The sequence below is a fragment of the Lepisosteus oculatus genome, chromosome 4, assembly GCF_040954835.1.
Source record: "Lepisosteus oculatus isolate fLepOcu1 chromosome 4, fLepOcu1.hap2, whole genome shotgun sequence".
In the NCBI taxonomy this organism is placed as follows: domain Eukaryota; kingdom Metazoa; phylum Chordata; class Actinopteri; order Semionotiformes; family Lepisosteidae; genus Lepisosteus; species Lepisosteus oculatus.
Window position 1 is genome coordinate 14424735 of NC_090699.1, and position 14187 is coordinate 14438921.

A 14187-nucleotide genomic window follows, 5' to 3' on the forward strand; every position below is an offset into this window, starting at 1 on the left:
CAGATCCCTCCGCCGCGACGAAGCGCCGCCGCCGCAGAGCCCGGAACGCATCCCCTCCCCTGCGCCTTCCTCCGGGGTATCCCTCCGCCAGCCGCCGGCCGGCCTTCTAGTCCCGCACCGAGGGGACCGGGGGGGACCGGGGGGCGGGGCTGGGGGTGTCACGGCCTGACGGGACCCGAGCACGGCGGCAGGCAGCGTGAAACGCAGAGACTCCGCCGACTGACCCTAAGCGTGGGCCGCTCTCCCCGCCTCCCCGGTTGTCCTGCGCGGGGGGTGGAGCGCCGGGGGGGGGGGCGGGGACACTAGTTTGTGCACGTGTGCGTGGAGACACGGAGTCAAAGTTCGCCGGGAGCAATAAGAGCGAGAGAGCGCGAGCGAGCTCCCGCAGTCTGGACGCTTCATTAGAGAGAGCAGTGTGCCGCGTTCACACCCCCTTCCACCCGGGAGACAGAACTGGACGCGGGGTATCGCGGTCTTGCGGGGACGGTTGGACCTTTTTTTTTCTGCGCGACCCCGCTTGTGACCGAGCCGAGCCGCCGCTGCGATACCTCGGGCTGTGCGGGGACGGGACCGGTACCGCGGTGCGTGGGGTGTGCGGCTATTAATGGCCCCGGCGTGCCGATCGCGGGGTGTTTATTAGTCTGTATCGCGGGAGCGCAGCCTGCTTCCTGCGGGAAGAGTTCACACGTGGACAGTATTGACGCCTGCCGGGCAGAGACCCGAACTCGTTTTCCCGGTCCGCCGCGCAGAGAGGAGTCGCCGAGTTACTGTCGCCGGACAGTAGTTTTGTGTGTGTGGGGGTCCTATTTATTTTTTCTCCGTGGAAGAAGATGTCCCACGCGTGGTCCCGCACGATGAGGAGGTGAGTGCAGTTCTGTCGGTCCTGTCAGTGCGCTCTTTGTGTGTGTGTGTGTTTGCGTCGGTCCTGTCAGTGCGCTCTTTGTGTGTGTGTGTGTTTGCGTCGGTCCTGTCAGTGCGCTCTTTGTGTGAGTGTGTGTGTGTGTGTTTGCGTCGGTCCTGTCAGTGCGCTCTTTGCGTGCGCTCGCTCACGCGCGTCCATGCGCCCCGTGCCTGTCAGACACGCGCTGAGCGAGACGAAAGTATTGGCGTGGGGGGGGAGTTCGGGTTCGGGAAAAACAGTCCCGAATTCTTTTAGTTTAAAATTTTAAAAATGTGCAAAGGCGAGCTGTGTGCTGGGGTGCAGTGCGGGGGCACGCTTGCTCTCCAAAAAAGGGGTTACAGCAACTCGGAGCAACTCTACAGCAGTGGAGAGACGTGCTTCAGTCCTGCAATCTTATCTTTTTCCCTCTGCTCAGTTTTAAATGCTCTTCCACGTAGTCTCTGCTTTTGCACTCTGGCTGCTCAAGTTGTCTTCAGTTTTCAAGACTGTAGAGACTCAGTTCCTCCAGCCTGTCAGTGTGGGACACCCCCTTCAGACCTAAAGAGACTCGGGTGACCTGTCAGCAGGGAGATGTCCCCTCATGATGAGCGCCCCCTGGTGGTGGATACTTTGTGAGAGTTGGGGAATAGCCGGTTACCCACATTGGGTTCAGCTGTGTCGAACCCCAGGTCACTGCTGTCTGGCCTCCGTAGAGTCTGTGAACTCCAAATGCTTCTTCCGATTCTCACCCGTAGGCGCAGTGCCGTCAGTGTAGTGCTCCTCCTTCTGAAGAGCAGGTGTAGGCGAGTGCGTGTTCTCCAGCGCTACTTGATCGCCCTCAGCGGAGTGAGACGATGAGGCACCGAAGTTCTCTCTGGTCTCTTGATGACACAGCACTGCAGTTTCCCAGGTGTCATGGGTACTGGGTCTGCTGAGCAGCCCAGGCCTGTCTGTCCACGTGAGCGCTTGTGAACAAGGGGTTTCTGTGCCATTTCACCAATACTACAGCACTACTGCACACTGCTGACCCCCTACTACAGCACTACTGCACACTGCTGACCCCCTACTACAGCACTACTGCACACTGCTGACCCCCTACTACAGCACACTACTACAGCACCCTACTGACCCACTACTCCACTACTACTACACACTACAGCCCTTCTTTTCCACACTACCGATTGACAATTATTTTGCCATTACTGCCATTTAAATTAACGATTCATTTGTGTGCAGATGAATTCGGTTTATTCAGCAAGTAATGCTTGGCGATAAAGGATACCCCCCGCTGTGAGTGAAAGATTTGTGGGGACACCCTTGCTTCTTAAGAGCATGTTGTGACGAGAAGGAGGGTAGTCATTATGATATCGTAATACTCCAAAGAGGGGGTTTTCTGGGTTAATTTAATTTGGGTTCAGTTAGGATGTTAAGCAATCTCACATGCGTGCTATTATCTCTGTGTCTCTCTCCATGATGCAGTGTGTGTTGTCAAGCTCGGTGTGTGATTGCTGTGTGCAAGAGTGCTCTAGTCTCTGTGATGTAGTGTGTGTTGTCAGGGTCAGTGTGTGATTGCTGTGTGCTCTAGTCTCTGTGATGCAGTGTGTGTAGTCAAGCTCAGTGTGTGAGAGTACTCTAGTCTCTGTGATGGTGTGTGATTGCTGTTTGCTCTAGTCTCTGTGATGTAGTGTGTGTTGTCAAGCTCAGTGTGTGATTGCTGTTTGCCCTAGTCTCTGTGGTGTAGTGTGTGTTGTCAGGCTCAGTGTGTGATTGCTGTGTGTGAGAGTACTCTAGTCTCTGTGATGCAGTGTGTTGCCAAGGTGTGTGATTGCTGTTTGCCCTAGTCTCTGTGGTGTAGTGTGTGTTGTCAGGCTCAGTGTGTGATTGCTGTGTGTGAGTGCTGTAGTCTCTCTCTATGATGCAGTGTGTGCTCTAGTCTCTCTCCATGATGCAATGTGCGCTCTGTGTTGCATGTCTGTCTGGAAACTCGGGGTGTCGAATTACGGCCTGGTGTCGTGGCAACAAGCTGCACACATCCTCCAGAACAGCTCAGTGACGCCCTTTACCTGACAGCTCGAGGTTTTTATAGCGTCTTAGTGAGCACACTGACACTCCGACTGACCAGCTGACCCAGTGACACCGAGACGCTGATGGAGACACACACATTGACACCGATACACGCGCGCAGACGCTGAGACACGGGCTGGCTGCACGCCCCAGCCTGCTCGTGTGGTACACAGTGTTCTTACACCTGTTCTCTCTGACGGACTGGAACAGAGAAGTACAGATGGCCTAGTCTCACCCTTCTGAGCCTGGAGATGCCCCTGCCCCCTCCTCTGACTAGCGATACAAACCACCCCTGCTGTCGCCACAGCACCTACCACTGTAGATGCCATGGACCACATCTTTCACTACTGCTGGTGTGGGGAGTTAATGAGCCGACCTGTCCTGTGGTTAATGATTCATATCGGTTATCTGCAGTCACACATTGGACTGTTTGACTGGGATCAGCACTTCCACACATGGCTGATCCAGATCCGTGTGCTCTGGGCCTTGTGTACAGAGCCTGCGTGGGGGGTGTGTGCTTGTGAGCAGTGTGTATGATTGCAGTGTGAGCTTGCCATGTGACTGCGGTTTGTGTATAGCGTGTGCCGTGTGAGTGTAATGAGCTCTATGAGTGCAGTGGAGTGTGAGCTGCATTTGTGCAGTGTGATCTGTATGAATGCAGTGTGAGCTGGATTTGTGCTGTATGAATGCAGTATGTGCAGTGTGAGTGTGGTCAGTGTTGATGTGCGATTGCTCTATGAATGCATTATGTGCAGTGTGTGTTCAGTGTGTCTCTGTGTGTGCGCCGAGGTTTGTAAATTCAGAATGTGTGTCCCTGAGTTCATCTGGGTCCCCCACCTAAACAGCAGGGAAACGGAGGAGGGGAAACACCGAGGGAGAGGAGGGAGGGTGTGTCCGAGGTTCGAGTTCTCTCATTGGTCGCTTTTCTGGGGCCGTGCCCGTCCCCTGGAGGATCATTCCGGAGAACAGGATAGAGCAAAGGTCAGCAGGATCCGGGAGAGGGAGGGAGAGACGCACACTGACTGACGGGGAGAAAGGTGTCTCGCACTAGAGAGGGAGAAGAATGTGTGCAGACAGGGCCAGGGGGCAGGAGAGAGGAGGGCAGGAGGAGGGGTAAGGGGCCGACGCAGAGCGAGGAGGGCAGGAGGAGGGGTAAGGGGCCGACGCAGAGCGAGGAGGGCAGGAGGAGGGGTAAGGGGCCGACGCAGAGCGAGGAGGGCAGGAGGAGGGGTAAGGGGCCGACGCAGAGCGAGGAGGGCAGGAGGAGGGGTAAGGGGCCGACGCAGAGCGAGGAGGGCAGGAGGAGGGGTAAGGGGCCGACGCAGAGCGAGGAGGGCAGGAGGAGGGGTAAGGGGCCGACGCAGAGCGAGGAGGGCAGGAGGAGGGGTAAGGGGCCGACGCAGAGCGAGGAGGGCAGGAGAGGGGTAAGGGGCCGACGCAGAGCGAGGAGGGCAGGAGAGGGGTGGGTGTGCTGGCCGACGCAGAGCGAGGAGGGCAGGAGAGGGGTGGGTGTGCTGGCCGACGCAGAGCGAGGAGGGCAGGAGAGGGGTGGGTGTGCTGGCTGACACAGAGCCGGAGAGACCGACTGGCCCAGCGCGCTCTCACTACAGAGCACCGAGACAGCGAAGAGCAGTGGGGTTTCTAGAAGCGCTTGTTGGTATGCTGGGCGGATGCTTTCTGTTTTATATTTGTAGCGCATGTCTTTAATTGGAGGAACTCGCAGAACCAGATTCCCACTAGTTGTGGTGGTAATAAAGTAATTAAGTAGATATCAGAACCCTGGGTTCTGTGCTCATTTAACACTGGGCAAAATAGTCACCCAAAAATTATGCAAAAGTCAAAGAATTTTTTCTTAATCCATTTAATGAATGAATATTATGTAGGAAACATGCACGCAAAGAGTTCTTGATCAGTTCTCACTGAAATTTCTGATCGATTTTGAAATTTTCGGTGTTTTACTCGGTTCAGCTTCAGGCATGGGTTAAAACTGAACTGAGGATTAGGGTAACGCCCTCTGTGCAGCGTGGCATGCTGATAGAGATGCACCTGCATTATGAATAGGAAGAAAAATATGAGAGAGCCGATCACTTTATTGGCCCTATACAATCTCTTGCATCAGGAATGTGTCTTTTCCCAGACCCCAGCTTGCTCTCCATGAGACACACAGACAGGGAGAGAGAAGCTGGGGGTCAGAGCGCAGGGTCAGCCATTTATACAGCACCCCTGGAGCAGCTGGGGTGAAGGGCCTCGCTCAGGGGCCCAACGGAGTAGGATTCCTCTGCCGGCCGCGGGATTCGAACCTGCAACCTTCCAGCCACAGACACAGATCCTGAGCCGCAGAGCCACCACTCCGCCCAACCCTGTATTTGTGGTGTTGTCTTTATATCTACAAAAGTTTGAACCCTGGTTATTTCTGGCCTCGTGTAGCATAAGCATCTCCAACAGGCAAAACCCTACATTGAGCCACTTTGGAAATGTTCAGAGTCGTTTAATTCTTTTATCACACTAACTTCTTTCATCCAGCAGGAATACCACCATAACCCTGACTGAGCTTAAAAAAAATACAGTATCTCGCATACTTTTCAGACTCTGACCCTGACCAGGTACTTTTTATCAGTCTAGAGTCTGTGCTCATTTACTGTAGCTCTGTTAGATACAGTCACTCAAGAATTATGCACAAGTCAAACAATTCACTATATGAGTACATCTCGGACCCATCCATCCAAAGAGATTTTTTTTATCAGTTCTTCATGAAGGTCTCCTTGTTCAGAATTGGGGTAAGTTGCAGGCGGGAGGGAGAGGAGAGCTCAGGAATGAGGAGGAGGGAAGGAGCGAGACGGATGAACTGGTTCAGCTTGTGTGATCTTTACTGTGCGGGTTCAGTTGCTCTGTGACGTCACTCACTGAAACTGGGGGAAAGGTCACCGAGATCTCTTCCTCCTTCTCTCTCGGTGCAGTGTTAATGTAGTGTTCAGTCAGTGTGTCTGTATGAACCCCTCTCTCTCAGTGCAGTGTTAATGTACTGGAGTGTCCAGTCAGTCAGTGTGTCTGTATGAACCCCTCTCTCTCAGTGCAGTGTTAATGTACTGGAGTGTCCAGTCAGTCAGTGTGTCTGTATGAACCCCTCTCTCTCAGTGCAGTGTTAATGTACTGGAGTGTCCAGTCAGTCAGTGTGTCTGTATGAACCCCTCTCTCTCAGTGCAGTGTTAATGTGCTGGAGTGTCCAGTCAGTCAGTGTGTCTGTATTAACCCCTCTCTCTCAGTGCAGTGTTAATGTACTGGAGTGTCCAGTCAGTGTGTCTGTATGAACCCCTCTCTCTCAGTGCAGTGTTAATGTACTGGAGTGTCCAGTCAGTGTGTCTGTATGAACCCCTCTCTCTCAGTGCAGTGTTAATGTACTGGAGTGTCCAGTCAGTGTGTCTGTATGAACCCCTCTCTCTCTCTCTTCCAGGCATGCAATGCTCAGAGTCAGCAGTGGGGTGCGCTATTTCTCGACCTCCCTGTCTTCGCTTCCTCGCTCTGTGGAGAAGTTCGTGTCAAGTGCTGTGGAACTGTGTCGGCCAGCCGGGGTGACTGTGGTGACTGGGCAGCCTGAGGAAACGGCAGATATTCTGGCCAGGCTGCAGAAAGATGGAATGGTCAAGAAGCTGCCGAAATATGAGAACTGGTCAGTGTGTCTGTATGAACCCCTCTCTCTCAGTGCAGTGTTAATGTACTGGAGTGTCCAGTCAGTCAGTGTGTCTGTATGAACCCCTCTCTCTCAGTGCAGTGTTAATGTACTGGAGTGTCCAGTCAGTCAGTGTGTCTGTATGAACCCCTCTCTCTCAGTGCAGTGTTAATGTACTGGAGTGTCCAGTCAGTCAGTGTGTCTGTATGAACCCCTCTCTCTCAGTGCAGTGTTAATGTACTGGAGTGTCCAGTCAGTCAGTGTGTCTGTATGAACCCCTCTCTCTCAGTGCAGTGTTAATGTACTGGAGTGTCCAGTCAGTCAGTGTGTCTGTATGAACCCCTCTCTCTCAGTGCAGTGTTAATGTACTGGAGTGTCCAGTCAGTCAGTGTGTCTGTATGAACCCCTCTCTCTCAGTGCAGTGTTAATGTACTGGAGTGTCCAGTCAGTCAGTGTGTCTGTATGAACCCCTCTCTCTCAGTGCAGTGTTAATGAACAATAGTGTTCTAGTAGCGTTCATGTGGCCTGTCTGTGTCTCTGTAGCTGGCTCGCTCGCACTGACCCGAAGGATGTTGCTCGTGTGGAAAGCAAGACGGTTATTGTCACAAAGAACAAGCGTGACACCATTCCCATGCCAGCAGGGGGCGCCAAGAGCCAGCTGGGCAACTGGATGAGTGAGACTGACTTTGAGAAAGCCAAGAGCGAGCGGTTCCCGGGCTGCATGTCAGGTACAGAGCTGTGAGCACACCTGTCTCTCTCTCTGACACACACACACACACACACACACACACACACACACACTGTTCTCTCTCTGTACTGTAATATAGTATTGTAATATCTACCCCACAGGAAGGAATATGTACGTGATCCCCTTCAGTATGGGCCCCCTGGGGTCCCCTATCTCCAAGTTTGGGGTGCAGGTGACGGACTCTCCCTACGTAGTGGCGAGCATGGGCATCATGACGCGCATGGGCTCGCAGGTCCTGGAGCGGCTCGGGGACGGAGAGTTCGTCCGCTGCCTGCACTCTGTGGGGAGACCACTGCCACTGAAAGGTCTGTCCCTCTCCGTCTGGATCTCTTTGCTCCTCTCCGTCTGTCCCTCTCTGTATCGGGCGAGTGAGGGACTGTGGGGACAGGTAGGGGGGGTGAGTGAGGGACTGTGGGGACAGGTAGAGGGGCGAGTGAGGGACTGTGGGGACAGGTAGGGGGGCGAGTGAGGGACTGTGGGGACAGGTAGGGGGGCGAGTGAGGGACTGTGGGGACAGGTAGGGGGGCGAGTGAGGGACTGTGGGGACAGGTAGGGGGGTGAGTGAGGGACTGTGGGGACAGGTAGGGGGGGTGAGTGAGGGACTGTGGGGACAGGTAGGGGGGGCGAGTGAGGGACTGTGGGGACAGGTGGGGGGCGAGTGAGGGACTGTGGGGACAGGTCCGCTGTGTCAGTTGAGTCTCGGTGCGGGTGGGTTGGACGAGTTGTGAAGACAGCCTGGGTCTCCTCTCAGCTCCCCTGGTCAACGCCTGGCCCTGTAACCCAGAGAAGACCCTCATCGCCCACCAGCCCGCCTCGCGGCAGATCGTGTCGTTCGGCAGTGGCTACGGCGGGAACTCCCTGCTGGGCAAGAAGTGTTTCGCCCTGCGGATCGCCTCCTGCATCGCCAAGGACGAGGGCTGGCTGGCCGAGCACATGCTGGTGAGGCCGACTGACGCGCCGAGACCCGCCTGGCCTGAGGGACACAGGGACACAGAGGGACACCTCCACTGAGGGACTCACTGAGACTCAGCTCCACTGAGGGACACACTGGGACACAGAGACACAGAGGCTCACCTCCACTGATGGACACAGTGAGACTCGCTGAGACTTGCCTCACCTGAGGGACACACTGAGACACTGAGGGACACTGAGACTCACCTCCACTGATGGACACAGTGAGACTCACTGAGACTTGCCTCACCTGAGGGACACACTGAGACACTGAGGGACACTGAGACTCACCTCCACTGATGGACACAGTGAGACTCACTGAGACTTGCCTCACCTGAGGGACACACTGAGACACTGAGGGACACTGAGACTCACCTCCACTGATGGACACAGTGAGACTCACTGAGACTTGCCTCACCTGAGGGACACACTGAGACACTGAGGGACACTGAGACTCACCTCCACTGATGGACACAGTGAGACTCACTGAGACTCGCCTCACCTGAGGGACACACTGAGACTTGTGGACACACTAACACTGAGGGACACAGTGAGACTCGCCTCCACTGATGGACACACTGAGACACTGACAGCACACTGAGGGGCACAGTGAGGCCGAGGGACACGCTGACCTCGCGCGTCCTCCTCTGCCCCCCAGATCCTGGGCATCACCAGCCCTCAGGGCGTGAAGCGTTACGTGGCGGCGGCGTTCCCCAGCGCCTGCGGGAAGACCAACCTGGCCATGATGCGGCCCACGCTGCCCGGCTGGAAGGTGGAGTGCGTCGGGGACGACATCGCCTGGATGAAGTTCGACAGCCAGGGTAAGGACCGACCCACACGCGGGGCTGGGGCTCGAACCCGCAACCTGGTCTTTTTAGCCAATACCAGGCAGCATGGAGCAGTGCTGACCTGTACCAGACCAGCATGGAGCAGTGCTGACCTGTACCAGACCAGTATAGAGTGTTATTAGCCAGTGCCAGGCCAGTATAAGCAAAATTGACCACTGCCAGGCCAGTATGGAGTGGTATTGACCTGTACCAGACCAGTATAAGCAAAATTGACCACTGCCAGGCCAGTATGGAGTGGTATTGACCTGTACCAGACCAGTATAAGCAAAATTGACCACTGCCAGGCCAGTATGGAGTGGTATTGACCTGTACCAGACCAGTATATAGTGTTATTAGCCAGTGCCAGGCCAGTATAAGCAATATTGACCAGTGCCAGGCCAGTATGGAGGGGTATTGACCAGTGCCAGGCCAGTATGGAGGGGTATTGATCTGTACCAGGCCAGTATGGAGGGGTATTAGCCAATGCCAGGCCAGTATGGAGGGGTATTGACCTGTACCAGACCAGTATTTAGTGGTCTCTCTCAGTGCTGACCCATCTCCTCTCTCAGGGCGCTTGCGGGCCATTAACCCCGAGAACGGCTTCTTCGGCGTGGCCCCGGGGACCTCGATGAAGACGAACCCCAACGCCATGGCCACCATCCAGCGCAACACCATCTTCACCAACGTGGGCGAGACCAGCGACGGGGGCGTGTGGTGGGAGGGCATCGACCAGCCGCCCGCACCCGGGGTCAAGCTCACCAACTGGCTGGGGCAGGCCTGGCAGCCAGGTAACGGCGCCCGAGCCCGATGGCGTACAGCAGGAAGGACACGGCGCCCCAGTGCGGCCACGCCCACACACACGTGCCCACACGCACTGCCCCCATGTGGGCCATCACACAGCACTGCACTGCCCACATGTGGGCCCGCACACACACTGCACAGCACTGCACTGCCCACATGTGGGCCCGCACACACACTGCACAGCACTGCACTGCCCACATGTGGGCCCGCACACACACTGCACTGCCCTGCACTGCACACAGACACAGACAGTACTGCCCTCTCTCCCAGCGCGGCGCCCGTCCCTCTCCCAGACCCCAGGGAGGCCTTGGGTGGAGGAGGAGCAGGGCAGGGTGGCCCTGCGCTGAGGATGGTTACCTCAGCAGCCGGTGTGGCTCCGTGACGAGGGGGTGGGGCTCGCCGAAAGCCTGAGGTCTCTGGCGCTTCTTGGTTTCACTGGCTCCCGCCGCCGCCACGGGGCGGACCTGCTGCCTTGCCAGCTCGCCTCCTGTCGGCCCCGAGCCCTTGTGAATGTGGGGGCCCCGCCCTGTCTTCCCGCAGGTGACCCCCAGCCCTGCGCCCACCCGAACTCGCGCTTCTGTGCCCCGGCCGCCCAGTGCCCCATCATGGACCCCCACTGGGAGAGCCCGGAGGGCGTGCCCATCGACGCCATCATCTTCGGCGGCCGCCGGCCCGAGGGTGAGTCCCCACGCCCGCCCCCATCACGCCGACCCACGAGGGCAGGGGGGTGCATGCTCTCGACCCCCTGCTGCCCGAGTATCGACCCCTCTGTCTCTAATACACCCTTTCTCTGAACAGGAGAAACAGACTAACCTGCTGACACTGCATTGACCCCTCTATCTCTCACTGGATGAGCCCAGCCCTCTGTAGTAACCCCTCTGTCTCTCACTGGATGAGCCCAGCCCAGCCCTCTGTAATAACCCCTCTGTCTCTCACTGGATGAGCCCGGCCCTCTGTAGTAACCCCTCTGTCTCTGAGTGGATGAGCCCAGCCCAGCCCTCTGTAATAACCCCTCTGTCTCTCACTGGATGAGCCTGGCCCTCTGCATTGACCCCTCTGTCTCACTGGATGAGCCCAGCCCAGCCCTCTGTAGTAACCCCTCTGTCTCTCACTGGATGAGCCCGGCCCTCTGTAGTAACCCCTCTGTCTCTGAGTGGATGAGCCCAGCCCAGCCCTCTGTAATAACCCCTCTGTCTCTCACTGGATGAGCCTGGCCCTCTGTAATAACCCCTCTGTCTCTCACTGGATGAGCCTGGCCCTCTGTAATAACCCCTCTGTCTCTCACTGGATGAGCCTGGCCCTCTGCATTGACCCCTCTGTCTCTCACTGGATGAGCCCAGCCCAGCCCTCTGTAATAACCCCTCTGTCTCTCAGTGGATTGACACTCTGCATCAATTCCCCTGTCTGAGTCTATTAGCCCGCCTCTCTACAATAACATCTCTCCCTGTAGGAGCCTGACCCTGCTTGTGTGTGTGTGTGTGTGCCTCTGTCTGCCTCCGCCTGTGTGACCCCGTCTCCTTGTCACAGGTGTCCCCCTGGTGTACGAGTCGTTCAGCTGGCGTCACGGAGTGTTTGTGGGCTCGGCCATGAGGTCCGAGTCCACGGCAGCTGCAGAACACAAGGGTGAGTTGCTGTCTGTGGCTGGGCTGCACGGCGGCAGTAGTCACTCCGTCTTCCCACCGTCATGTCTGCCTTCTGGGCCTGCGGCATTGTGACATCAGCAGGTCAGGCAGGGCCAATCGGCACATGGCACTAGAGAGGAGGCGGAGCTTGCACGCGCATTCCTATTGGCCCAGGAATACAGCCAATCGGAGCTCTATGGCTGACAGCCATAGACCAGGAGGGAAACAGACACAGGGTGCAGCACAGTCCTCTTTGGCAGAGTTGTAGGATACAGGTGGTACTGTACTGGAGTGTCCAGTGTGTCTGTATTGACCCCTCTCTCTCAGTGCAGTGTTAATGTACTGGAGTGTCCAGTGTGTCTGTATGAACCCCTCTCTCTCAGTGCAGTGTTAATGTACTGGAGTGTCCAGTCAGTGTGTCTGTATGAACCCCTCTCTCTCAGTGCAGTGTTAATGTACTGGAGTGTCCAGTGTGTCTGTATGAACCCCTCTCTCTCAGTGCAGTGTTAATGTACTGGAGTGTCCAGTGCGTCTGTATGAACCCCTCTCTCTCAGTGCAGTGTTAATGTACTGGAGTGTCCAGTCAGTCAGTGTGTCTGTATGAACCCCTCTCTCTCCGTGCAGTGTTAATGTACTGGAGTGTCCAGTCAGTGTATTAACCCCTCTGTCTTGTCCTCAGGGAAGGTCATCATGCATGACCCCTTTGCCATGCGCCCGTTCTTTGGCTACAACTTCGGCCGCTACCTCGCTCACTGGCTGTCCATGGAGCAGCGGCCTGCGCCCACCAAGCTGCCCAAGATCTTCCACGTCAACTGGTTCCGGCGCGACCCGCAGACCGGCGGCTTCCTGTGGCCGGGCTTCGGGGAGAACTCGCGGGTGCTGGAGTGGATCTTCCGCCGGTGCGAGCGCGAGGGGAACGAGGAGAGGGGCGACGGCGTGCACAGCGCCGTGGGCTGGCTGCCAGCAGAGGGCGCCCTGCCCGTGGCCGGACTCCCGGGGCCCGTCGACATGGGCGCCCTCTTCCACCTGCCTAAGGCATTCTGGGAGCGCGAGACGCAGGAAGTGAGGCGGTACCTGACGGAGCAGGTGGGCGAAGACCTGCCTGGCGCAATTGAGGGAGAGCTGAGAGGACTGGAGGACAGAGTGAAGGAGATGAGAGACTGAGAGGGAGTGACTGGACACTACAGCTCATTAACACCGCACTGAGAGAGGGGTTCATACAGAAATACAGACTGGACACTACAGCACATTAACACTGCACTGAGAGAGAGGGGTTCATACAGACACACTGACTGGACACTCCAGTACACTAACACTGCACTGAGAGAGAGGGGTTCATACAGACACACTGACTGGACACTCCAGTACACTAACACTGCACTGAGAGAGAGGGGTTCATACAGACACACTGACTGACTGGACACTCCAGTACATTAACACTGCACTGAGAGAGAGGGGTTCATACACACACACTGACTGGACACTACAGCACATTAACACTGAGAGAGAAGGGTTAATAGACACACTGGACACTACAGCACATTAACACTGAGAGAGGGGTGAATACAGAACAGAAGCTGACGGATTAGACTGTATGAAACCGTGAAGGCAGTGCGAGAGGCAGGAGTGTATGAAAGAAACGTTTAACTATGCAACAAAGCATCAAGAAACTTTTTAAAGCTAACAATCATGCTGCACCTTTACAATGAATTGTACAAAAACACAAAGAAATTATAACTATTCAACTGAGAGAGAGCTCTACAACCAGATAGCTGGTGATCATAGCTGTTTCTGTAGAAGTGCTCCAATACTTGTACCAAAGCTCCACCCATCCTGAAAATGATGGGTCCTGATTGGTCCACGTCCCAGGGAGGCATCCCAGCCTCCGATTGGCTCAGGAATGAACAACGAATCATTTTTATAATAAAACATGGGTGTAGCTTAATTTATGCATTATTCTTAAGATATTTTGAAAGTGTTCAAAACTTGAAAAAAGGACGAGAGCCAAAGACTATTGTAGCAACTGTGTTGAAGGAACATGTGAAGTGTGACGATGTTCTGTTGACTTTGTAATAAAGAAGATTCAGCTGAAGACCAATAGTGTCTGTCTTTGTGCAATACACTAACACCCCCCGTGTCTTTGTCTCCAGCCACACACAACCCCAGTCTCTGTGTACACGCACCTCCCCTCGACACAACCCCCGTGTCAGTCTACAGACACGCACGCCTCCCCTCAACACAACCCCTACATCTCTGTGTAGACACACACACAACCTCAGTCTCTGTGTACAGACACACACACCTCCCCTCGACAACCCCCGTGTTGGTCTACAGACACACAGGCCTCCCCTCAACACAACCCCTACATCTGTGTAGACACACACACAACCTCAGTCGCTGTGTACAGACACACACACCTCCCTTCAACACAACCCCCATGTCTCTGTGTGGACACACAAAAAACAACCCCAGTCGATGTGTGGACACACCCATGCCCCCTAAACACAACCCCAGTCTCTGTGTAGATGCACACACCCCCTAAACACAACCCCAGTCTCTGTGTAGACGCATACACCCCCTGAACCCAAACCCAGTCTCTGTGTAGAAACACACACACCCCCATTTCT

General features: G+C 55.6%; 1 protein-coding gene across 1 annotated transcript; it reads left to right on the forward strand.

Moving 5' to 3' along the window:
* The first annotated feature begins 335 nt into the window (after positions 1-335).
* Positions 336-13652, forward strand: pck2 (phosphoenolpyruvate carboxykinase 2 (mitochondrial)). The gene is made up of 10 exons (XM_069188060.1): positions 336-862; positions 6396-6611; positions 7155-7339; positions 7461-7664; positions 8111-8298; positions 8969-9131; positions 9707-9925; positions 10479-10616; positions 11466-11561; positions 12240-13652. Exons 1-10 carry the CDS (start codon positions 831-833, stop codon positions 12722-12724), a joined length of 1926 nt encoding a protein of 641 aa, XP_069044161.1. The 5' UTR covers positions 336-830; the 3' UTR covers positions 12725-13652.
* Positions 13653-14187: the final 535 nt, after the last annotated feature.